Source organism: Rhinatrema bivittatum, chromosome 8, assembly GCF_901001135.1.
Source record: "Rhinatrema bivittatum chromosome 8, aRhiBiv1.1, whole genome shotgun sequence".
Classification (NCBI taxonomy): Eukaryota; Metazoa; Chordata; class Amphibia; order Gymnophiona; family Rhinatrematidae; genus Rhinatrema; species Rhinatrema bivittatum.
In genome coordinates this window covers 3,308,036-3,332,455 of record NC_042622.1, presented here as the reverse complement: position 1 = coordinate 3,332,455, position 24,420 = coordinate 3,308,036, and the positions used below count along the sequence as shown (strand labels likewise).

Sequence of the window (24,420 nt, the reverse complement as noted above, 5' to 3'; positions counted from 1 at the left end):
GAATTCTCTTGCCGGGTCTTAAGGTGACGAATGCCTTTCGGAAATCAGATCATCTTTTTGTTCTGTTCAGTGGATCAAAGAAGGGAAATAAAGCTTCCAAGAGCACGATTGCAAGATGGCTGAAAAAGGCGATAAATACAGCCTGTATCTGTAAGGGTCGGTCGTTTCCGGAAGGGTTGCAGGTGCATTCCACTAGAGCGCAGGCAGCCTCATGGGCAGAGTGCCACTTGATTTCTCTGCAAGAGATTTGTCATGCAGCGACATAGTCTTCTCTTCACACTTTTACCAAACATTACCAATTGGATGTGCGGGTGCCAGAGGAGGCAGCTTTTGGGGAAAGTGTGTTGTGCATGGGTCTTTCAAGTTCCTGCCCAGTATAGAGGGACTTGAGTACATCCCACGTGTCTGGACTGTTCTGGGGTATGCAAAGGAAAGGAAAATTGGTTCTTACCTGCTACTTTTCATTCCTGTAATACCACAGATCAGTCCAGAAACCCATCCCCTTTTCGAAAGACTTCCTCGCTTCTGGATATTGCTGAGACAGTGTGTAATCATATGCGGAGTTGCTAAGAGTGCACATAGGTCATGCCTTAGAGTTAATTAGTATAATCCTTATTTGAGACAGGGGGTCCTAGTTTTAAGGGGCTCCAACTTTGAGTCTCTGTTCGCCCAGAGTTGTTTGGGGTTGGTTGATTTGGACATTTTGGCTTGGGCATAGGTCAATACTGAAGTCCTGCACGTAGCACTCTCTCAGGCCGATACAGTAAGGAGCGGTAGGAAGAGCTGCATTAGTGCCGGGCGCACTGGCGTTTGCCGCACACACAGTCCGGCTCACCTACCGCTCGAAACTGTATTTAAATAGCTTGCAAATGCAAGCCGCGTCCAAGAAGCATCGGAGAAGGGTTAGGCCCGCGCAATCCATTTTACTGTATAGAGCGCTATACAGCGCCTATACAGTAACCTGGGTGCGCTGGTACCTGTCATTTCAAATGACATTTGAAATGACAGGTACCACGCTCAAGGCGTGACGTCACACCTTGAGTGGCCAAATTGCACGCACAGGCTGAATGCACGCAGGAGAAGTGGGCGCAGCTGGAGCGATCATGTCAGAGGGCCCGTGCTGTCTTTCACCGCCGGCTGGAGCGATCGTGTCAGAGGGCCCGTGCTGTCTTTTTGCCGCCGTGCTGTCTTTCGCCGCCGGCTGTCTTTTCGCCGCCGGCTGCCCCCGGGAGGCAGGGGGCAGCCCCGGGAGGCAGGGGAGCTGCGGTGCGTCTCGGAGGAGGGCTGCAAGAAAAGTAAGTTACACTTCACATGTCGCTTTTCTCCTTTTTCGCTTTCGTTGCTTCGGAAGGAGGGGAGAGAGGACTGGGCTGCCCCTTTTTCGCTCACTGGCCAGGGCAGGTGAGCGAGGGCTGGGGGAAAGTTTGCCGCCTACCCTTACCCCTGCCTCTAACACAGGGGTAAGGGTAGGCGGTAAGTTAGCAGGTTAAACGTGCGGCTAAACTGCAGGTTAAAAAGGCGATAGTCGGGGCACGCGTTACTGAATGGGGGGGAATAGCTAATCCGATCGTTTACATCTCATATCCATGCCGCGGGCGGAAGGGGTCACCCGATGATTTAAAGAGGCGGTAAGGATGGGTTAAAAGGGATAGTGAATCGCGGGTTGGGCTAACGCGGCCAAATTGTGAGTAAAAGGCGGGTTAGTAGCAGGGTAACCGCGGCCGCACTTTACTGTATTGACCTGTCTGTTAGGTAGCAGTGCCTGAAAAGTGCTTATTCTCTGCCTCCATCTGCTGGACAAGATGCAAAACCCACTTTGCTGGACTGATCTGTGGTATTACAGGAACAAAAATTAGCAGGTAAGAATCCATTTCTCCTTCCTTTTGAGCAGGATATTAGTGTCACAGTGCAGTACATCATTCAGAATCTGGCTGTCTCTCACTTTTTAAAGGTCAGTAAATTGAAACTCAGCCCAGGAAATTGAAAAGTGCTGTGAGTTGGGAAAGGAGATTCAGACTCAGATATTCTTTTTATTGTGGCTGGCACGTTGGTACCGGTCCATTCTGGAGTCCGTGGGAATCCAGGTTGTCCAGATAACCTCAGCTGTATAGGAAGCGTACTGTCAATTGCACTGCCTGAGGCATGTAAGGCTCTTTCTTTGAACCAAAAGAGCTTGCTACATTAGTACAAGCATTAGTGATATCACACATCACACAGCAATCCCCTCCTTCTGTCTTTCGTCCTGTCTTGCAGAAACCTTTTTCTCTTTAACGGTTTCAACCGTCTACTTCAAGTGTTGCTTACACTCATAACTATTGTTCAATGTATTGTTCAATGTATTTATTGACTTTTTAAGTTAATGTTCTGATTCATTCTCTGTCACACTGTTATGAATTTAAATGTAACTGGTTTGTTATAATGTAAACCGGAGTGAAGGCTATGTCAGCTGTACCTCGGTATATAAACAAATGCTAAATAAAATAAATAAAACATCAATTAGTGTAACTTAGTATATGTTGGGTTACCCAAAAGACAAAAAGACAAACAGAATGTCCAGAATTTGGCACCTCGGCCTCAGAGATCATACTTTACCAATATTAAGGAATGTACATTGGTTGCTGATATTTGACTGAAACCAATTTATATAGCTTACACTGGCTTTTAAGGCCATGAATGGTTTTGCTGCTGAATATTTATTTATGTATTATTATTTTTATATACCGACATTCAATCTGAGATACCACATGGGTTTACACTCAGGTATTTCCCTGTCCCCAGGGGGCTCACAATCTAAATCTGTACCTGAGGCAATGGAGGGTAAAGTGACTTGCGGGACTGGAACAAGTATATCACTGAGATCTTCACAGGCCCATCTATTGTCTGTCCCTTGAACAATGCAGGCGAGGCTACTGAGCACATGGGAAAGGGCCTTTTCTATTTCACTTCCACGGCTGTGCAACTCATTACCTTAAGAAATTAAGACAGGCTCAGATCTTACGCAACCTTGCGATTCAGGAAGGCTTTTCGAATTGCTGGTTACCTGATCTGGTGAATGGGAGATTTGTGATGGCTTTAGTTTCTCTGTTTCTTGTGATTTGCTGGGCATTGCTTTGAGCTTACCTGTGAAAACCATTTATAAATGAAGTGAAACCTCTCAGTCATGACCGTTATATCACGCCCTTATCTTGTAACTGTGCATGCATTTGTGATCTGCTGTGTGAGAAACCTTTTATTGCACTTAAACTGAATTATTTTTCTGTTTTCTAGAAGTCAAAGGTGAAGCACTTTCCGGTCAGCTTGATACAGATGGCTGCTTTTAACTGTGTGATGAGAAAGGAAATCCAGCTACACAAACAGGTGAGGAGGGAGGGGCTGACCTGCGGCAGATTTCTGGGCTGCTCAGGACCCCAGACTTATTCTGTGACTTCCAGCAAAGACCTTTCATGATGCTGGTTGGGTTAGAAGGGCAGAGATATTCTAAGGACGGGCTAAATCTCCCATTATGGCCATGGTGAAAATGAAACTTTCTGTTTTCAGGTGCTTGTGTCAGCATCCCAGATAGGATATTTTAGAAGCCAAATACACTTCTCTTTTCCAGCTTTCAGGTCGATCCAGTAAAGTTCAGTTGAAGATTTCTCGTCTGTAACGAGCTCGCTGCGCACAATTCGGACGCGTAAGGCAAACCAGCGATACAGTCTCCAATTTTGCGCATCCGTAGTGCTTCTTAAAACAGACGCGTAACCCTTCCCCACCCGGCATGTAAATGAACGAATTAGCTGTATAATGAAGGAATTAGCTATTCCCCTCCGATACCGTAACGCGCGCTCAGGTTCTCTCATTAGTAACGCACTGTTTTGCCGCGGCCATAACGTGTTAGTTTACCGCCTCCCCCTAGTAGGAGTTAGGACTGTGAGTCTAGTAATAAATCCATCGACACCGCTTAAGATACTCAAAAACAATAAAACACAATTTAAAAAAAAAGCGATACAGAGATGATCGAGAAAATGTAATGATGTGGGACACATAAAACCTGTCAGAAGAAAAAATAAAAAATTTTAAATACCTGTCGGAGGGCCGCGTGGGTCCAGGCGGCCGGCGTGGGTCCAGGCGGCGGGAGCCGGGTGGTCGCGTGTTAAATCTAGGCCGCGGGCGGGTGGGCGCCTGTTCTGGGCGGCGGCGGCAGCGGCGGCGGGGGGACACGCGTTAGTTCGAGACGGCCGGCGGGCGGTCGCGTGTTAAATCTAGGCCGGGTCCGCACAGGCGTGCATTCACTGCCGGTGGGGGCTGCCTCTCCCGGCAGCCCCCACCGGCAGTGAATGAATGAATGCGCGCCTGTGCGACCCCTGCGATTCGGCGCTCAAGGCGTGACGTCACGGCATGTGACTGCCTTGAGCGCCGAATCGCAGGGGTCGCACAGGCGCGCATTCATTCACTGCCGGTGGGGGCTGCCGGGAGAGGCAGCCCCCACCGGCAGTGAATGAATTCATTCATCCAGGCGGAGGAGCCGGCTGCTTTCGCCACCGGCTCCTCCGCCTGGATGAATGAATTCATTCACTGCCGGGAGAGGCAGCCCCCACCGGCAGTGAATGCGCGCCTGTGCGGACCCGGCCTAGATTTAACACGCGACCACCCGCCGGCCGTCTCGAACTAACGCGTGTCCCCCCGCCGCCGCTGCCACCGCCCGGAACAGGCACCCACCCGCCCGCGGCCTAGATTTAACACGCGACCACCCGGCTCCCGCGGCCGTCTGAAACTAACGCGCGTCCACCCCCCGCCGCCCGGAACAGGCGCCCACCCGCCCGCGGCCTAGATTTAACACGCGACCACCGGCCCCCCGGATCCCGCCGGCCGCCTGGACCCACGCGGCCCTCCGACAGGTATTTAAAAATTTTGATTTTTACACTTCCTGGTACCTGTCATTTGTCATTTCAAATGACATTTGAAATGACAGGTACCAGGAAGTGTATACAGTAACCAGCGCACCCAGGTTACTGTATAGGCGCTGTATTAAGCGCCTATACAGTAAAATGGGTTACGCGGCCATAACCCTTCCCTACCGCTTTAAAGCCGCGGCATGCATTTGCATGCGATTAGAGGAGAGTATCGGGGAGTTAGTGAAGAGAACTGTGCGTGCGGGGAGGAAGGGTGCGCCTGACACTGCCGCACTGTTTCTACCGCGGCCTTACTGGATCAACCTGTTTATTTGGTTAGGGGAAAAGCCAAGGAGCAGAAAACAGGGTAAAGAACGTCTCTGCCTTCCTTTAAAGCAAATTATTATGCAATCTTGTGCCTCTCCATAGTGCAGTGGTGTGAGGCCAAGTAATAGAAGCAGTGGAGCAGGAGGGGGAATTGCAGATCAAAACTAAAAGGATTTGTCCTGCTAAGTCCCAAACCCTGGGGGGTTTAACAACATCCCCCTACTGACCAGATAAGAAAGACGTGGATCGGGCGATCTGGGGCAGAGCAGATTTACCCAGCTAACTTAGCTGATGTTCAGTGGTCTCTGGCTAAATTATCCAGATAACTCTGGGACTGACTCAGTCTTGGCTAGCCAGATAGCTTGCTGCATAGCCAATTATAATCCAAATATAACCCATTAAGTAGCTGCAAAATTACAAAACAAATCTTCTGAACCTTCAGCCCCCACCCCAAAAAACATTTTAAAATAAGCATTCAATCCCCCCAGCCCACCAAATTAAAAAAGAAAAAGAAAAAGCAAGAAATGCTAGCATCCAGAAATCAAAGTCAGAAACCTCTCCTGCCCTCCACCCGTTACCCTGAAATCCCGGCCCGGTGCATCGTGATGTCTCGCCTGTCCCGACTGCTTCCAGGATTGCTCCCATGCAGCGTTATTCTACGCTTTCCGGAGCAGCTACCACACTTTGCACTCCACAGGTTTGAGGGGGCTCAAGATTTTCAGGAGAATAGTGGGGCAGTATGGTGGGGTGGGATGGTATTGAGCATTATGCCTGCCTTTAGTTTAAAGTGTTTTCTGAGGAGAAGGCTGAGAAATGTTTTGAAGGCACTTAACTGGGTGTATTTGGAATGTAGCAACTTCTCCAACTACAGCTGCTGGTAGGGAATGTATGTTTAGCGGACGTTTATCTGGATATCTCTCCTCTCACCAGCTTTCTGAATAATGCACTGTAAGGGCAATATTAACAGAACACATGCACGAAATGGCAGTTACTACCCTTAACAGAAACATGGGGGTAACCTGCATGGAGCAGCAGTTACTACCCTTAACAGAAGGCATGGGGTAACCTGCACGGAGCGGCAGTTACTACCCTTAACAGAAGGCATGAGGGTAACCTGCACGGAGCGGCAGTTACTACCCTTAACAGAAGGCATGAGGGTAACCTGCACGGAGCGGCAGTTACTACCCTTAACAGAAGGCATGAGGGTAACCTGCACGGAGAGGCAGTTACTACCCTTAACAGAAGGCATGGGGTAACCTGCACGGAGCGGCAGTTACTGCCCTTAACAGAAACATGGGGGTAACCTGCAGGGAGCGGCAGTTACTGCCCTTAACAGAAAGCATGGGGGTAACCTGCTCGGAGCGGCAGTTACTACCCTTAACAGAAACATGGGGGTAACCTGCATGGAGCGGCAGTTACTGCCCTTAACAGAAACATGGGGGTAACCTGCACGGAGCGGCAGTTACTGCCCTTAACAGAAACATGGGGGTAACCTGCACGGAGCGGCAGTTACTCCCCTTAACAGAAGGCATGGGGTAACCTGCATGGAGCAGCAGTTACTACCCTTAACAGAAACATGGGGGTAACCTGCACGGAGCGGCAGTTACTGCCCTTAACAGAAACATGGGGGTAACCTGCACGGAGCGGCAGTTACTACCCTTAACAGAAGGCATGGGGGTAACCTGCATGGAGTGGCAGTTACTACCCTTAACAGAAGGCATGGGGGTAACCTGCACGGAGCAGCAGTTACTTCCCTTAACAGAAGGCATGGGGGTAACCTGCACGGAGCAGCAGTTACTTCCCTTAACAGAAGGCATGGGGGTAACCTGCACGGAGCGGCAGTTACTGCCCTTAACAGAAGGCATGGGGGTAACCTGCACGGAGCGGCAGTTACTGCCCTTAACAGAAGGCATGGGGTAACCTGCACGGAGCGGCAGTTACTGCCCTTAACAGAAGGCATGGGGGTAACCTGCACGGAGCGGCAGTTACTGCCCTTAACAGAAGGCATGGGGGTAACCTGCACGGAGCGGCAGTTACTGCCCTTAACAGAAGGCATGGGGTAACCTGCACGGAGCGGCAGTTACTGCCCTTAACAGAAGGCATGGGGGTAACCTGCACGGAGCGGCAGTTACTGCCCTTAACAGAAGGCATGGGGGTAACCTGCACGGAGCGGCAGTTACTGCCCTTAACAGAAGGCATGGGGGTAACTTGCACGGAGCGGCAGTTACTGCCCTTAACAGAAACATGGGGGTAACCTGCACGGAGCGGCAGTTACTACCCTTAACAGAAGGCATGGGGGTAACCTGCACGGAGCGGCAGTTACTACCCTTAACAGAAGGCATGGGGGTAACCTGCACGGAGCGGCAGTTACTACCCTTAACAGAAGGCATGGGGGTAACCTGCACAGAGCGGCAGTTACTACCATGAGTAAGTAGCTGGGCAGACTGGCTGGAGCCTTTGGTCTTTATCTGCCCTCATTACTATGTTACTCTGTAGACAGGTACATTTTAAAAGGAGTGCGCATGTGCCCGTAAATGCAGGTACTGGGCTCGCAAGCAAAAATATGCTCAGTCTTATATTGTGCATGCAAGTACAGGCGTATCATTTAAAATATCCCTACCATGTATATGTGTGGAGCCTGTACACGCGTCCTCACAAGTGCCAGAGAGAGAGACAGAGAATCTGACACTGCAAAAGAGGCACTTTCAGCTTGGTGGTGTTTCAAAGCTTTAAAGACTCTTGCACCCTAGGCAGAGCAAGGTAACCCCCACCCTGAATTTAAAGTATGACCCTCTTACAGTGGGAGATATATAGAGACTCTCTCTCTCTCCCCCCTCTCCCCCGATCCCTCTTACCATAAAATCTCCATATTTGTGCCTCATCAGCACCGGTACTAAAGTTACGCAGCTAACATGGTGCGTTTTGCCATGTCCAGCCTTGCAAAATTCGGGGTGCATGCACAGGTTTGTATGCACGTACTTCCCGGCTTCTTAAAATTCACATTGCTCACGCATGGCCCATAACCACGTGTATGGGCCCATTTTTGCACGAGCAATGCTGATAAAATTGACCTGTTAGGGTTTAGGAGGCAATAATAAAACTATCCACAGGGTTTGCACCAGTAATCAAAGCAAAAATATGCGTGGAGTTTTGCCTACAGAGTTCCCTGTACGTACCCAGGTCAGTCCAGACTCCTGGGTTTTGCCTCCCTGCCAGCAGATGGAGACAGAGAAAGTTTCACTGACACTGTACATAACCCAGTGTGCCTCCTGCACTCCCTCAGTATTTCTCTGTCTCCAGCAGTTCCTTGTACGTACCCAGATCAGTCCAGACTCCTGGGTTCTGCCTCCCTTCCAGCAGATGGAGACAGAGAAAGTTTCACTGACACTGTACATAACCCAGTGTGCCACCTGCAGTCCCTCAGTATTTCTCTGTCTCCAGCAGTTCCCTGTATGTACCCAGATCAGTCCAGACTCCTGGGTTTTGCCTCCCTGCCAGCAGATGGAGACAGAGAAAGTTTCACTGACACTGTACATAACCCAGTGTGCCACCTGCAGTCCCTCAGTATTTCTCTGTCTCCAGCAGTTCCCTGTATGTACCCAGATCAGTCCAGACTCCTGGGTTTTGCCTCCCTGCCAGCAGATGGAGACAGAGAAAGTTTCACTGACACTGTACATAACCCAGTGTGCCTCCTGCACTCCCTCAGTATTTCTCTGTCTCCAGCAGTTCCTTGTACGTACCCAGATCAGTCCAGACTCCTGGGTTCTGCCTCCCTGCCAGCAGATGGAGACAGAGAAAGTTTCACTGACACTGTACATAACCCAGTGTGCCACCTGCAGTCCCTCAGTATTTCTCTGTCTCCAGCAGTTCCTTGTACGTACCCAGATCAGTCCAGACTCCTGGGTTCTGCCTCCCTGCCAGCAGATGGAGACAGAGAAAGTTTCACTGACACTGTACATAACCCAGTGTGCCACCTGCAGTCCCTCAGTATTTCTCTGTCTCCAGCAGTTCCCTGTATGTACCCAGATCAGTCCAGACTCCTGGGTTTTGCCTCCCTGCCAGCAGATGGAGACAGAGAAAGTTTCACTGACACTGTACATAACCCAGTGTGCCACCTGCAGTCCCTCAGTATTTCTCTGTCTCCAGCAGTTCCTTGTATGTACCCAGATCAGTCCAGACTCCTGGGTTTTACCTCCCTGCCAGCAGATGGAGACAGAGAAAGTTTCACTGACACTGTACATAACCCAGTGTGCCACCTGCAGTCCCTCAGTATTTCTCTGTCTCCAGCAGTTCCTTGTATGTACCCAGATCAGTCCAGACTCCTGGGTTTTACCTCCCTGCCAGCAGATGGAGACAGAGAAAGTTTCACTGACACTGTACATAACCCAGTGTGCCACCTGCAGTCCCTCAGTATTTCTCTGTCTCCAGCAGTTCCTTGTATGTACCCAGATCAGTCCAGACTCCTGGGTTTTACCTCCCTGCCAGCAGATGGAGACAGAGAAAGTTTCACTGACACTTTACATAACCCAGTGTGCCACCTGCAGTCCCTCAGTATTTCTCTGTCTCCAGCAGATGGCAGATGGTGTAAAACTTGCAATCTGGAGAGAAAAGAAGATTAAAAGACAAGAACATTTCTGGATCTATTTCTGGAGGTGGTGAGGTCCTGGTGGGCCCTCCCCCCGGGTTTGAGGTGGATGAGCAGGGAGTTGTGACCTTTCTGCTAGCTCGGTACAGAGGTCCATGGAGTGGACATCTGGTGGTCCAGATCCCTCATCCCCCACGAGACAGTGATAGAGCCTGCTGGCAGTTCAGCACTGCAAGCCCATTAGATCAGGGAAGAATCCCTTTTATAAGGTTTGTCCTGGGCTGGGTGGCTAAAGTTTGGCAAAAGAAGACGGATATAATCGGTGGTCTGCCTCTTTTCTGATCTGCCATGCGGCCTACACTCCTGGAACCACTGCACCAAACGAAAGTATTGGTTTCTATTTATCTTTATTTGTTCTCAAAGTGTAAAAAAAAAAAAAAAAAAGAGAACAAGGAACTAGGTAGAGGAATTTGTGTAGCATCGGGGTTCCAGGGGGGAGCTACTTTAGCAGCTCGGGGAGCTCAGCGATGGGATTTTTCAGCAGCTTCTCGGCCTGTGGAGGAGACCAGTTATTGACTCCGTGGCACTGAGGGACTGTTCCCCTGCTTGCCATTGCGCATGGCCGCACCAGTAGGACAAGCCTCATGGGTGGTGGGGGTCTAGCGATGAGGCTTTCCCCATCAATGCTGATACGGCGGCCATTTTCAATTCCCTAGCAGCATCGGCAGGACAGGTACAGGAATCCCCTCCTCAACTATCGCCAGTGGTTCCCTGTTCTGCAGAGGTGCAGAGAGGCACTTGCACTGAGGAGGAGTCTCTGGTTCTGGTAGAGGTCTTCTGCCAGTTTTAATTTGCTTATGTGCAAAGCTTGTTTACTGGAACAAGCAGTGGGGGATGCTGGCTCTTGGCCCCAGTCTCCATGGATTCTTTGCTGGTCAAGAGGCCTGAGCTGTTGAGAAACTCCTCAGGAATTCGATGATTTTCGGTGCCAGATGTTGAGTGGATCCAGGCCTAAACGCGCTGAAGGTGCAGACAGGCTTTGCTTAGCTGTGAGGTAGGCCGTGGCAGCGGTTGTATTCCCGTGTGCATAGGCATGTATGCACATTCTCGCCGCGTGGCGGTTGCATGCGCAGGAACCTGTGTGCATAAGGCTGTAGCCTAGATTTGAGCACGTATGTCTATGACCTAGACTTAAGCGCATATTTGCACAAGTACTTGAGTGCGTATTTGCGAAGATACAGTAAGGCCGCGACCTAAACTGGAGCGTATATTTGTGTGTGTACTTGTGTGCATAAGACTGCAAACTAAACTTGAGCATGTATTTGCGCGGGTACTTGTGCGCATACGACCCTGGCCTATACGAGTGTGTATTTGCGCGTGTGCTTGTGTGTGTAAGACCACAACCTAGTCTTCAGCATTTAGTTGCACGCATCCTAGAGGGGTATGCATGTCCGCCTGGGTGGCATTGGTGTGCATGCAGCCAAAGTTCAGGAGAGCTAGGCGCCGGGCACAAAGAGGTCCAAGTGCCGTGCCATCTGAAGAGGTGTAAACCAATAATGTGGAAAACGAGACAAAAACTGCTCAAAAAGACATGGTAGTGCAGAGAGAAAGAGAGATAATGAGCTCTTTAAAACAGTGAAAAAGCAGTGAATGAGGCTATAGCATAGACTGCCATTCGATTTCCTTATTGAGAGCATCCGGCATTAACGTTTGAAAATCCATCGTGGTTCGTGTGTAATGAGATTAGCAGAGAAGTCCCCACCGCGGGGAGCTTGGTAAAGTTCCTCTAAGGCAAACAAGCGCAAATCAGAAACCTGATGATTCTTTGATATCCAGGGCTCTACCAAAGGGGCCTCAAGTCTAGAATTGTGGATGCAGGCACAGGGTTAAGGTATCCTAATTTTAAGCTTGCAAGGTGTTTTACCCACATAGAGTAAATCACAAGGAGAGACGATGACATAAATAACCCCACTGGTGTCACAAGAGGAAGTATAGCGTAGTATATAATGCTTGCCGTTTCTTGGATGAATATACCTCTGACTAGCCTAGCCTCCAAGTTAACTACCCTTGTTATATGTAACTTCCGCTTCTAGTGAATTGTTTAAGTTATACCCTTTGTTACATGTAAACCCATCTGATATGACATTTTTTCATGAAGGTCGGTATAGAAAAGTGTTAAATAAATAAAATAAATAAATGAATAAAGGTGCTTAAAGTACAAGATAAAGAACAGGTGGTATACTGACCACAAGGGGAATCTCCTGTGGTGTTGTGGACAGGTATCAGGAGATGGTAGAAAAGAAGAAACGAAAAAATCCCTAAGGTTCCTTCCATGTTTGAAAGCAAATCTGGGTCATTCAGAAAAAGTGGATAAAGGAGAGTGGACACGCCGGAGGGAGTAAAGAGAATGAAATGTGATTTAAGGAAGCTTGAACAGTGGTCAAAGATAGATCAGCTAAGATTCAATGCCAAGAAGGGCAGAGTCGTGCATATGGAGTGTGGTAATCCAAAAGAGCTGTATGTGATGGGGGGTGAAGGGCTGGTGTGCACGGAGCAGGAGAGAGACCTTGGGGTGATAGTGAGTAGCGATCTAAAGACGGCGAAGCTATGTGACAAAGCGATTGATAAAACCAGAAGAATGCTGGGCTGCAGAGAGAGAGAGAAATAACCAGCAAGGAAAAAGAGATGATAACCCCCTAGTACAGGCCCTTGGTGAGGACTCACCTGGAGAATTGGGTTCAGTTCTGGAGATTAGAACTCAAAGGGGACAAAGACAGGATGGAGGCGATCCAGAGAAGGGCGACCAAAAAGGTGGGGGGTCTCTATCAAATGACTTATGAGGAGAGTTTAAGGACCTAAATATGTATTCCCTGGAGGAGAGGAGATGCAGGGGAGATATGATACAGACCTTCAGATACCTGAAAGGTTTTAATCATGCACAATCGTCAAACCTTCTCCACTGGAAAGAAATCAGTAGAACTAGGGGTCACGAAATGAAACTCCAGGGAGGACGCCTTCCTTCCCCCAGACACGGAAGGAAGGCGTCGCCCACGCGCACACGTATAACAGGAAAATTGAAGATATGTCGACACTGTGAACCCTGATTGGACACAGTAGATTTCTCTCCCGCAGTCCCTGAAGCAGGCACACAGTGCCGAAACATGGCCAATGTCGGGCAGGCGGATCCGACCCCATGAGAAGAGACAGAGGCGGCGGCCTTGATAAGTATATGACTATAAGAACACACAAAAGGGTCGGATAAACAGTCAGGGAGAAGGGATTTTATGAGTAAAAATTAAAAAAGAAAACTAAATAAAGAAAATAAATATAAAAGCATGAACAATAAAGAGTAATACACGGGGCGAATGAAAAGGATAACCATAAATTGGTTATCCCTGAACAGAGCCACCGTACAAAAGAAATACCACTGAACAAGGTTTCCCTTGAATCGGCGATTAATTGCATCAGTAGCATGGGATCTTCTTAGTGTTTGGGTACTTGCCAGGTTCTTATGGCCTGGATTGGCCACTGTTGGAAACAGGATGCTGGGCTTGATGGACCCTTGGTCTGACCCAGTATGGCATGTTCTTATGTTCTCATGTTCTTATGAAGGTCTCATCTATATACCTCTCTGTCTGCCTCAGCTCCTCCAGGTCTGCCACTCTAGCCTCCAGAGATCGGACTCGTTCTCTGAGAGCCAGGAGCTCTTTGCATCGCATGCACATGTACAACTTCTCACCGGTGGTTAAAAAATCATACATGTGACACTCGATGCAAAAGACTGGGAAACCCCCCTCTTACTGCTGGACTGCTGCCTTCATCTCAGTTTTGTTCAGTTCCTAGTTAAGTTTTAGGTTGCTATCGGGCCGATACAGTAAAAGTCGCGGGAGAGCGCGCGAAAGCGCGCTCTCCTGTGCGCGCGATTCACTAAATTAATTTATTTAAATTAGGGCCCTCGACAAAAAGAGGCGCTAGGGACACTAGCGCGTCCCTAGCGCCTCTTTTTGGACAGGAGCGGTGGCTGTCAGCGTGTTTGACAGCCGACGCTCAATTTTGCAGGCGTCAGTTCTCGAGCCCACTGACAGCCACGGGTTCGGAAACCGGACACCGGCAAAATTGAGCATCCGGTTTTCAACCTGCGAGCCGCAGGCCCATTTCAAATTTTTTTTTTTATTTTTCACGTTGCTTGTCTGTCTGCCAAGGTTACACTGGCATCCAGTATGAATCCTATCAGACAATGTGACAGTGGACTACATCAACTGTCAAGGTGGAACCAACAATCAGGCAGAGGCTTGATTCACTCCAGAGCGGCTGGCAGCATCTCACATTGCCGGAGTGAACAACATTCAGGTGGATTTTCTCAGTCAAAGAATGTTAGACCCCGGGGAATGGGAGCTGTCTGAGGCAGCGATGTGTCTCATTCACAGAAGATGGGGATATCCTGACCAAAGAGAACACCAAGGTGTTGCAGTTTTACAGCCACAGAACACATAATGGAAGGACTTGGAGCTCTGGTGCTTCTTCGTCTTCCCTCCGTGGCCTCTGGTGGACAAGGGATTGCTGCAGATAGAGAAACATCTGGGCAACATGATCCTGGTAGCTCGAGTGACTACATCAACCATGCTTCTTAGATCTGATCAACATGGCCTTAGACAGGCCCCTGAAGTTTGGATATTGGTTGACTCTTTTCCACCAGGGCCCAATATTTTCAGGTCAGGCGGCTCACTTCTGTCTCACAGCATTACTTCTAAGAGGAGATGACTGAGATGGAGAGGGTATTCCGGAGTGGTTATTTCTATCTTATTGCAGGCTAGGCAACCTTCTACATGTTTGACATAGGTGTGAATTTGGAGAATCTTCGAGTCCTGGTCTGCTGTTGACAGAGTGCAGCCTCCGTCTGTTCAGGCTATGGTGTCGCATATTTTGGCTTTTCTACAGAAAGGTTTTGGTCAAGGGACTGGCCCTTATCTCTCTGAGAGTCCAGGCAGCAACATTGGGTTGTCTCCGGGGTAAGGTACAAAGGTATCCTCTGTCCACACATCTGGATGTTATTCAGTTCTTCTGGGGAGCTAAGAACTTGCGTCCTCAAATGCGGAACATTTGGCCAGTCTTGGAATCTGAATCTAGTCCTTAGAGGATTGTGTGAGGCTCAGTTTGAAATACTAAAGTGAGCTACAGTTAAGGACTTGACTCTTAAAGTGGTTTTCTTGGTGGCTCCAGGTGTTGTCGTGTTGAGATCCTTTCCTATAGATGTCGATTTAAGGAGTAACTTTATGCATGGTGCCACCTTTTGTGCCTGAGTTAGTCTTGGCATTCCATCTTAGTTAGACAGTGGAGCTTCCAGCTTTTCCAGATTTGGATTTCTCTACACCTCACGCAGGGGAGCTTAGGCTCTTAGATGGGAGGCATGCATTATTGAGGTATCTAAAGATCACATACTTTCTGTAGATCAGATCACCTTTTTGTATTGTGGAGTGGTCCAAAGAAGGGAAATAAGGTGTCTAAGACTACAGTTGTACGATGGCTGAAAGAAGCAATTGAGTCGACTTACATTTTTAAAGGGCGCCCACTGCTGGGGGGGTTTAGGGGCACACTCAACACATTCTCAGGCAACTTCCTGGGCTGAGTCGCAACAGGTGTTTCCATAAAATTTGTTGGGTGGCTACTGGGAAGTCATCGCCCACTTTTGCTAGGCATGATCGCTTGTACGTCAGGGCTCTGGCTTCCATGTGCTTTGGTGAGAGTGTTTTAAGAGTGGAACTCTCCAGGTCTCACCTGAGTTAAGGGGAGCTTAGATACAACCCAGAAGTCTGAACTGACCCGGGTACGTACAGGGAAAGGAAAATTGGTTTTTACCTGCTAATTTTAGTTCCTGTAGTACCACAGATCAGTCTAGAGACCCCCCCCATTTATTTATTTTTTTTGGGGGGGGGGAGAATCTGCTACTTGTACTGTTGCTTTTTATATGATGCAGAGTTGTTGGAGGTTTTCAATGCTATTCGCTAGTTAAATTTTGGAAATGAGTTTTCAATTGTCTTTTTGGGCAACTTCACCTTCCTCCATTGGAGGGGAGGGAGTGTGCTTAGAAGTTTATGGTTGTTGCTGTCATCTTGGCTTGGGTACAGGTCAATACTGAGGGGCTGCAAGTAGCACTCTGGGTTATGTACAGTGTCAGTTTTGAATAAATTGCACCGTTCGTTCCTCTACCCCTGGGAAAGCATCCTGTATGTTGTCGACCGATGCACAGACAGACTAACCAATATTCAAAGCCAATAGAAAAAATCCTGATGGCAACAAGTACAATACCAAAAGGTGATCCTCAGCTATTCAACATATTGAAAAAGTGAGTGAAAAACAGTGTGCTTATAAACACACTCTGCTTGCAGGAAGGAAATAAAACCTGTTAAATAAATAAATAGAATAAAGGTAAAGAGAAACCTTCATCCAATCATTGCACTGCAAAAAATACTCAAAAACTGCAATTTACAAAATTACAAAATAAGAAATGTTCAATTTAAAAAATTCAATGTCAAACAAATCTGAACATGTGTATCTTGTACTCATTGTTCTTATTTGTATAAGAACATAAGAACATGCCATACTGGGTCAGACCAAGGGTCCATCAAGCCCAGCATCCTGTTTCCAACAGTGGCCAATCCAGGCCATAAGAACCTGGCAATTACCCAAAAACTAAGTCTATTCCATGTAACCATTGCTAATGGCAGTGGCCATTCTCTAAGTGAACTTAATTAATAGCAGGTAATGGACTTCTCCTCCAAGAACTTATCCAATCCTTTTTTAAACCCAGCTATACTAACTGCACTAACCACATCCTCTGGCAACAAATTCCAGAGTTTAATTGTGCATTGAGTAAAAAAGAACTTTCTCCGATTAGTCTTAAATGTGCCCCATGCTAACTTCATGGAGTGCCCCCTAGTCCTTCTATTATCCGAAAGAGTAAATAACCGATTCACATCTACCCGTTCTAGACCTCTCATGATTTTAAACACCTCTATCATATCCCCCCTCAGTCGTCTCTTCTCCAAGCTGAACAGCCCTAACCTCTTCAGCCTTTCCTCATAGGGGAGCTGTTCCATTCCCCTTATCATTTTGGTTGCCCTTCTCTGTACTTTCTCCATCGCAACTGTATCTTTTTTGAGATGCGGCGACCAGAATTGTATGATGTACCCAAAACTGATGCTAAGAGAACATTTATTTACTAGCTTTTATATACCGACATACGTTGGGAACATCTCGTCGGTTTACAAAGATCAAAATTAGCAACAGGCTTTACAGGGAACAAAGAACTGAATGAACAAATAATATTAGGAAGAAGTAATCTTAGGAAACAAAAGAACTAGAGGAAAATTGGGGGGGGGGAGGGCAGGGGGAGGAAGGAGATGTGAGGAGCAAGGGGATGCAGGGTTAGAATATATTTATCATCACATACTTATAAGGAGGCAGTAAAAACATGTTATATACAAATGATATCCAGGTTATGTACAGAAGTTATAGGACAGATTACTGAGGTCAGACTGACATATTACTTCACCATTCACACAATCACAAGCAGTTTCAGCATCTGCACACAGTACAAATAGTTTCTGCAATATATAATTTGCCATCTTGAGTACTAACACAGAATGAGATTTTTGTGTTAAATAAAGGGCTGTCATTTGTACTCTTCTAAATGTGATTCTTTCTCAGTGCTTGTGGATTTATTCACATTTTTCAAAGATAGTTCATTTTTTTGCGACTAAGTCAAGTAGTGATGCATGACTTAAATTGACACACAACTCTAGATGGATGCCACTAGATCCATTTGATCCACTTATTGCTGCCGTTAAAAGCTTGGTATTGAGGGATTTATAACATATTGAACAGAAGGGTTCTTTTGTTAAGTCAAATTTATCATTAATTGAACTTAAAGCTATTGATGTCCTCTGCAGTGATATATGCATGACCATAAAACCAGCAGCAAAGTTGGAAGGGGTAGTTGTTATGGACGCTAATCAATCCATTGCTGAAGTGAATTGTCAGCTTCCAGATATTAATTTCTACAAAAGTGCATAGTGATCCAGCGACTTCCATACAAGTGGATGCTTATATGATTCTACAAGGAGGTTGTGGCATAACATTATTAATTTGAAAAAGTTAGATTTTTTGTAGGAGAGATATCCATCAATACATACTTTTTATGTGATTCCTAAGATGCATGAGTCTGGCACAGGCATTGGTTCACTGTTAGACCCATTCATTCTCTAAATATGTGGATGTTTTTTACACTTTTTGGTTCTACAGATACCCTCATATCTAAGTGATTTATCCCATCTCATAACTTGGATGAAGGAAACATTGCTCATGGTTACTTGTTACTGCTCTTTATCCAAACATACCTCAGTGTTCTACTCTTCCTATTATTGATCAAGCTTTATTGGGTGCAGGATTATTGGATAAACTGTCGCATTAATAAAGAATTAATTTATGTTCATGGAACATTTTTTTTCAACCAATACAAGGGACCACAACGGTTCCTCTTTGGCCCCATCCGTGGCATGTTTTTATGTGGCCTCTTTTGCACAGCAGTATATTTTCTTCTCTCAGTTTTGGTCCAAGATTATCCTTTGGAGAAGATTTATTGATGACATTTTTTTCATATGGACAGACACATGCGAGTCCTTAAAAGAATTTATCTAATGGATTAATTTTCTGGACACTGACTTGTAGTTTACTGTACAATATAATTCTCATAAAATCTTTTTTGGACATGATAATTTAAAAATCATCTAAAGGATTAAACATTTCTTTTTACAAAAAACCTACTGATAAGAACACTTTGTAATACTTGAGTTTTCATCCAAGATATTTGAAAGACAATACTCCTATTGAACAGATTTTGCGATTCAGAAGTTTATACATATGGAAAATTAATATAATCTCAATGTATGGTGCAAAGTGAAATTATATTATTCCTCTTCAATAAAAAAGGACATATAAATGTGCATTGTATGCGAACTGAGAGAATCTTTTATAAACCTCTGAGAAACTTTCTCTTGTGTATGCAGTTCCATATTTTAACCATGCATCTGCCATTAAACCAATTGTTTTCAAGCATTGGCAGGTGCTAGAAGAATATAAAATGTTATCTGAATTGCCGGTTTGGTATTGAAGAGAAGGCAAAACTTGAGAGATCATTTGACATCTGCAGTATAGGCTTCAATTATTTCTTCTCAGTAGAGTGGTCAAAGTGCTTGTGCTCAATGGGGTGGATTTTATAATTTTGCAAGCAAACAAGGTTTCCAGGTCAATTATTTGATTTATATACGCCACATAAATGATATTATATATTATATTGAAAATAGGATATGTAGGACTACTACCGACTGGATCTGCCTAACATCAGACCCAACATAGGAGGAGTCACATTGCTTTATTTAATGAATAATTATTTAAAGTCTTTTTTCAAGAAATATTGCCATGGGAAATGAAAATTTTAAACAAAGCCACAACCAGCTTTTGTTTAGCATTAAAATCATGCGCAATTCATTGCAGTACTTAGCTCTGAGTGGATCAAAAGTGAAGTCCCGACGTGATCAGGTTTCGGACCATTCAGGTCCTGCTTCAGGGGTCGATTCTTTTAAATCCTTAAAAGTAGAGCCTCAATATTGTTCCCAAACCGGCAAGCAGAACGGCGTCTTTAGTGCAGTCATTTGTCGGCGGTCCGCTTTCGGACCTGCTAATGCAAATGGCGAAAATGCAGGGTATATAACCATTTCCTCCGGATATGACGTTGAACAAATGTCAATCAAATCTTCAGGTGGGTAACAAGTCTTCTAACAGGTCGTATCTACAACGGGAAGTTATTTCCCCGGATATGGCGTTGAGCAGCTGTCAATCACAGTTTCGGGCACCTAGCAAGTCTTCTAACAGGTCGTCTGTATAATGGGCGATTGTATTAATAAGAGTCTTCTTTCAGGTCCTCCAATTGTAACGGTGGTTTCTTAATGCAAAAACTAATATGTAGAGACCCGCAGGGCTTTCATCGCGCTGCTTGGTAACCACAATAATAGAACAACATAATTTTTTAATTTTTAATTGAAATGAAAACATCCTATATTTTAATGCAGAAAGAGGACTAGGGGGCACTCCATGAAGTTAGCAAGTAGCACATTTAAGACTAATCGGAGAAAATTCTTTTTCACTCAGCGCACAATAAAGCTCTGGAATTTGTTGCCAGAGGATGTGGTTAGTGCAGTTAGTGTAGCTGGGTTCAAAAAAGGTTTGGATAAGTTCTTGGAGAAGTCCATTACCTGCTATTAATCAAGTTTACTTAGGGAATAGCCACTGCTATTAATTGCATCAGTAACATGGAATAGACTTAGGGCCTCATTTTCCAAAGCTATCGCAGGCTTGCGCTGTTAGCGCAAGCCTGCGATAGCTAGCGAAAGTAGCGCAGGTCTGCGCTACCGAAATCGGGGCGGAGTTGGCCCCGGAAGAGGAGGAGTCGGGGGCATCACCGAGGTCGACTCTGTGAGGACAGCGCGCCAAGCGAAAAGGTAAGGCCCTTTTCGCTCTCTATTTCGCACCCAATAACTACACCTTCTATGGTGTAGTTATTGGGCGCGATGCCGGCAGCGATCGCACCGCGGCGGTGCGATCGCTGCCGGACCACCCCCCCGCTTCGGCCCCCGCCCCCCCGTTAGTGCGATTTTCTAAAGTATCGCAGGCCAGCGATACTTTAGAAAATGAGGCCCTTAGTGTTTGGGTACTTGCCAGGTTCTTATGGCCTGGATTGGCCACTGTTGGAAACAGGATGCTGGGCTTGATGGACCCTTGGTCTGACCCAGCATGGCATGTTCTTATGTTCTTATGTTTTATATGTGTTAATGATGGCCGATAAAGGTTTGGCTAGTATGTTTGGAATAGATTTTAGAGATTTTATCGGGATTGCATCTGCTGGGTGAGTCTCGGGTTTATTTTTCTAATAATAGATTCGATTTCTGAGGAGAAAGTACTTTCAAAGCTATTCATGATGGCATCTGGGTTTTTGGGGAGTGTAATTTTAATTGAGTTGGTCGGGGGGAAGTTGGCCATTAGGTTTGTGATTTTGTTTTTGAAGAAGTGAGCAAGGTCGTTGCATTTATTTTTGGAGTCTTTATCAGATATTGGGGGGGAGCTATCTTTGTTAGGTTAGCTACATAGGTGAAGCGGGCTTTGGCATTGTATTGGAAATCATGTATTTTCTTTGCGTAATAATCGCGTTTGGTTTTTTGAATTGTTGATCGGTAATTGTGTAGTGTGGTTCTGTAGGTGGTTAGAAGGCTGAGGGTGCGGGTACATTTTTTCAATGTTTCTAAGTGTGCACTTCAGATTTTTTAGTTCTGGAGAATACCAGGTATTTTTTTTTTAATGGGAAGGGTTTAATTCCTCGGACCGAAACAATAAAAAACGCGGGAGAGCAGGCAAGCGCCGGCTCTCCTGGCGCACGCACAGGACACTCTCCTGTGCGCGCGATACAGTAAATAATTTTATTTAAATTAGGCCCGGCTGTAAAAAGAGGCACTAGGGATACTAGAGCGTTCCTAGCGCCTTTTTTCGGACAGGAGCGGCGGCTGTCAGCGGGTTTGACAGCTGATGCTCAATTTTTCCGGCATCGGTTCTCGAGCCCGCTGACAGCCATGGGTTCGGAAACCGGATGCCGGCAAAATTGAGCATCCGATTTTCAACCCGCGAGCTGCGGGCCTATGCAAATTTTTTTTTTTTTTAACTTTTTTAAACTTTCGGGACCTCCGACTTAATATCGCCATGATATTAAGTCGGAGGGTGCACAGAAAAACAGTTTTTACTGCTTTTCTGTGCACTTTCCCGGTGCCCGGAGAAATTAGCGCCTACCTTTGGGTAGGCGCTAATTTCTGAAAGTAAAATGTGCAGCTTGGCTGCACATTTTACTTTCTGAATCGCGCGTGAATACCTAATAGGACCATCAACATGCATTTGCATGTTGCGGGTGCTATTAGGTTCAGGGGGGTTGGACGTGCGTTTTGGACACGCTATTACCCCTTACTGAATAAGGAGTAAAGCTAGCGCGTCGAAAACACCCGTCCAAATGTGGGCTAACAGTGCGCTCCATCGGAGCGTACTGTACTGTATCGGCCTGATTAGAGGGCAGTATTTGTTGGCTATGCTGTTTGTAATGGTGTTCCATGTTGCAAGGGCAGACTCAGTATTAGTTAGATCTAAATTATTTAGAGCGATTGGGAGCGTTTCTATCAGGTCATCAGTTTTGTCTGCTTTTTTGTATTGAATTGTAGAGTTGTGATTTGGTGGAGAGTTGTCTAATTTGCTTATGAAGAAATTTTCTTGTATCAGTGTGTGATCGGACCAAGGGACGGGTATACATGAGGGGGGTTCAGAGAATTGTATGTGTGAGTTTATGAATATTAGATCTAATGAGTGTCCTGCTTTGTGTGTAGGGCGGTTTATGATTTGTTTAAAACACATGGGATTTAGAGTGGTCATGAGAGCTTCGCAGTTGGGGGTTAGGGAAAAGGTGTCTACATGTAAATTGAAAATGTATGAAGGCTTATTGGTTAAGGGTAGTAACCGCTACGCCAGCAAGTTACCCCCATGCATTCTTTTCTTCATTTCCATCCTCTAGCCTTTAGGGATCCACAGGGGTAGATTTTCAAAGGGTTACGCACGTAACCCCTGAAAACCTACCCCTGCGAGCCCCCCCAAGACACGCATATGTTCCAGGGCTTTCCGAAATGGGCAGGCTGGGGGCGGGGCCAAGTGCTCCGGCACAGCGTGCCAGCAGCCGGCCGGCACGCTCAAGTTACACCTGCCTCGGGCAGGCGTAACTTTTGAAACAAAGGTGGGGGGGATTAAGTTAGGGCTGGGGAGGTGGGTTAGATAGGGGAAGGGAGGGGAAGTTGGGGGGGGCCGAAAAAAAAGTTCCCTCCAAGGCCGCTCCGATTTCGGAGCGGCCTTGGAGGGAACGGGGAAAGCCATCGGGGCTCCCCTCGGGCTTGGCGCGCGCAGGGTGCATTTGTGTGTACCCCCTTGCGCGTGCTGACCCTGGATTTTATAACATGAGCGCGGCAGCACGCGCATGTTATAAAATCAGGTGTACATTTGTGCGCGCCAGGTAGCGCGCACAAATGTACCCTACGCGCGTATCATTTAAAATCTGCCCCACAGTGTTTATCCCATGCCCCTTTGAATTCTTTCACAGTTTTCGTCTTCACTACCTCCTCCGGAAGAGCATTCCAGGCATCCACCACCCTCTCTGTGAAGAAATATTTCCTGACATTGGTTCTGAGTCATCCTCCTTGGATTTTCATTTTGTGACCCCTAGTTCTACTGATTTCTTTCCAATGGAAAAGGTTTTTGAATGTGCATCACTAAAACCTTTCAAGTATTAAGAGTGGGAGCGGAGAGGAGGCTGGAAACTACAGGCCGGTTAGCCTCACCTCAGTGATGGGAAAAGTAATGGAGTCACTGCTTGAAAGAAAGAATAGTGAACTATCTACAGTCAGAAGAATTGCTGGACCAGAGGCAGCATGGATTCACCTGATTGACTTTTTTGACTGGGTGACTAGGGAATTAGATCGAGGAAGAGCGCTCGATGTCATCTACTTGGATTTCAGCAAAGCTTTTGATAAGGTATCGCACAGGAGGCTTGTGAATAAAATGAGAAGCTTAGGAGTGAGTGGCCTGGATTGCAAACTGGTTGACGGACAAAAGACAATGTGTGATGGTAAATGGAACTTACTCTGAAGAGAAAGTGGTGTTAAGCGGAGTGCTGCAAGGATCGGTGTTGGGACCGGTCCTGTTCAATAACTTTGTGAGCGACATTGCGGACGGGATAGAAGGTAAGGTTTGTCTTTTTGTAGATGACACTAAGATCTGCAACAGAGTGGACATGCCGGAAGGAGTGGAGAGAATGAGAAAGGATTTAAGGAAGCTGGAAGATGGTCGAAGATATGGCAGCTGAAATCCAATTCCAAGAAGTGCAAAGTCATGCATATGGGGTGTGGAAATCCGAAAGAACTGTATTCAATGGTGGGTGAAGGGCTGATGTGCACGGAGCAGGAGAGAGACCGTGGGGTGATAATGTCTAACGATCTAAAGTCGGCGAAGCAATGTGACAAGGCAATAGCTAAAGCCAGAAGAATGCTGAGCTGTATAGAGAGAGGAATATCTAGTAAGAGAAAGGAAGTGATGATCCCCTTGTACAGGGCCTTGGTGAGGCCTCATCTGGAGTACTGTGTTCAGTTCTGGAGACCGCATCTCCAAAGGGACAGAGACAGGATGGAGGCAGTCCAGAGAAGGGCGACCAAAAAGGTGGATGGTCCACATAAAATGACTTATGAGGAGAGATTAAAGAACCTAAATATGTACACCCTGGAGGAGAGGAGGAGCAGGGGTGATATGATACAGACTTTCAGATACTTGAAAGGTTTTAATGATCCATGGTCAACAACAAACCTTTTATGTTGGAAAAAAATCAGCAGAACTAGGGGCCACGATTTGAAGCTCCAGGGAGGAAGACTCAGAACCAATGTCAGGAAGTATTTCTTCACAGAGAAGGTGGTGGATGCCTGGAATGCCCTTCTGGAGGAAGTGGTGAAGACT

General features: G+C 46.6%; 1 protein-coding gene across 4 annotated transcripts in view; it reads left to right on the top strand.

Annotated features, from left to right (window-relative positions):
• The window catches only part of C8H20orf96 (chromosome 8 C20orf96 homolog), a 204,119-nt gene that overhangs the window by 105,232 nt on the left and 74,467 nt on the right, over positions 1–24,420 (top strand). For all 4 annotated transcript variants that reach the window (XM_029613266.1, XM_029613265.1, XM_029613268.1 and 1 more), the window contains exon 8: positions 3,268–3,357. In XM_029613266.1, the coding sequence (XP_029469126.1) occupies positions 3,268–3,357 (90 nt within the window). The remainder of the gene's footprint in view (positions 1–3,267; positions 3,358–24,420) is intronic.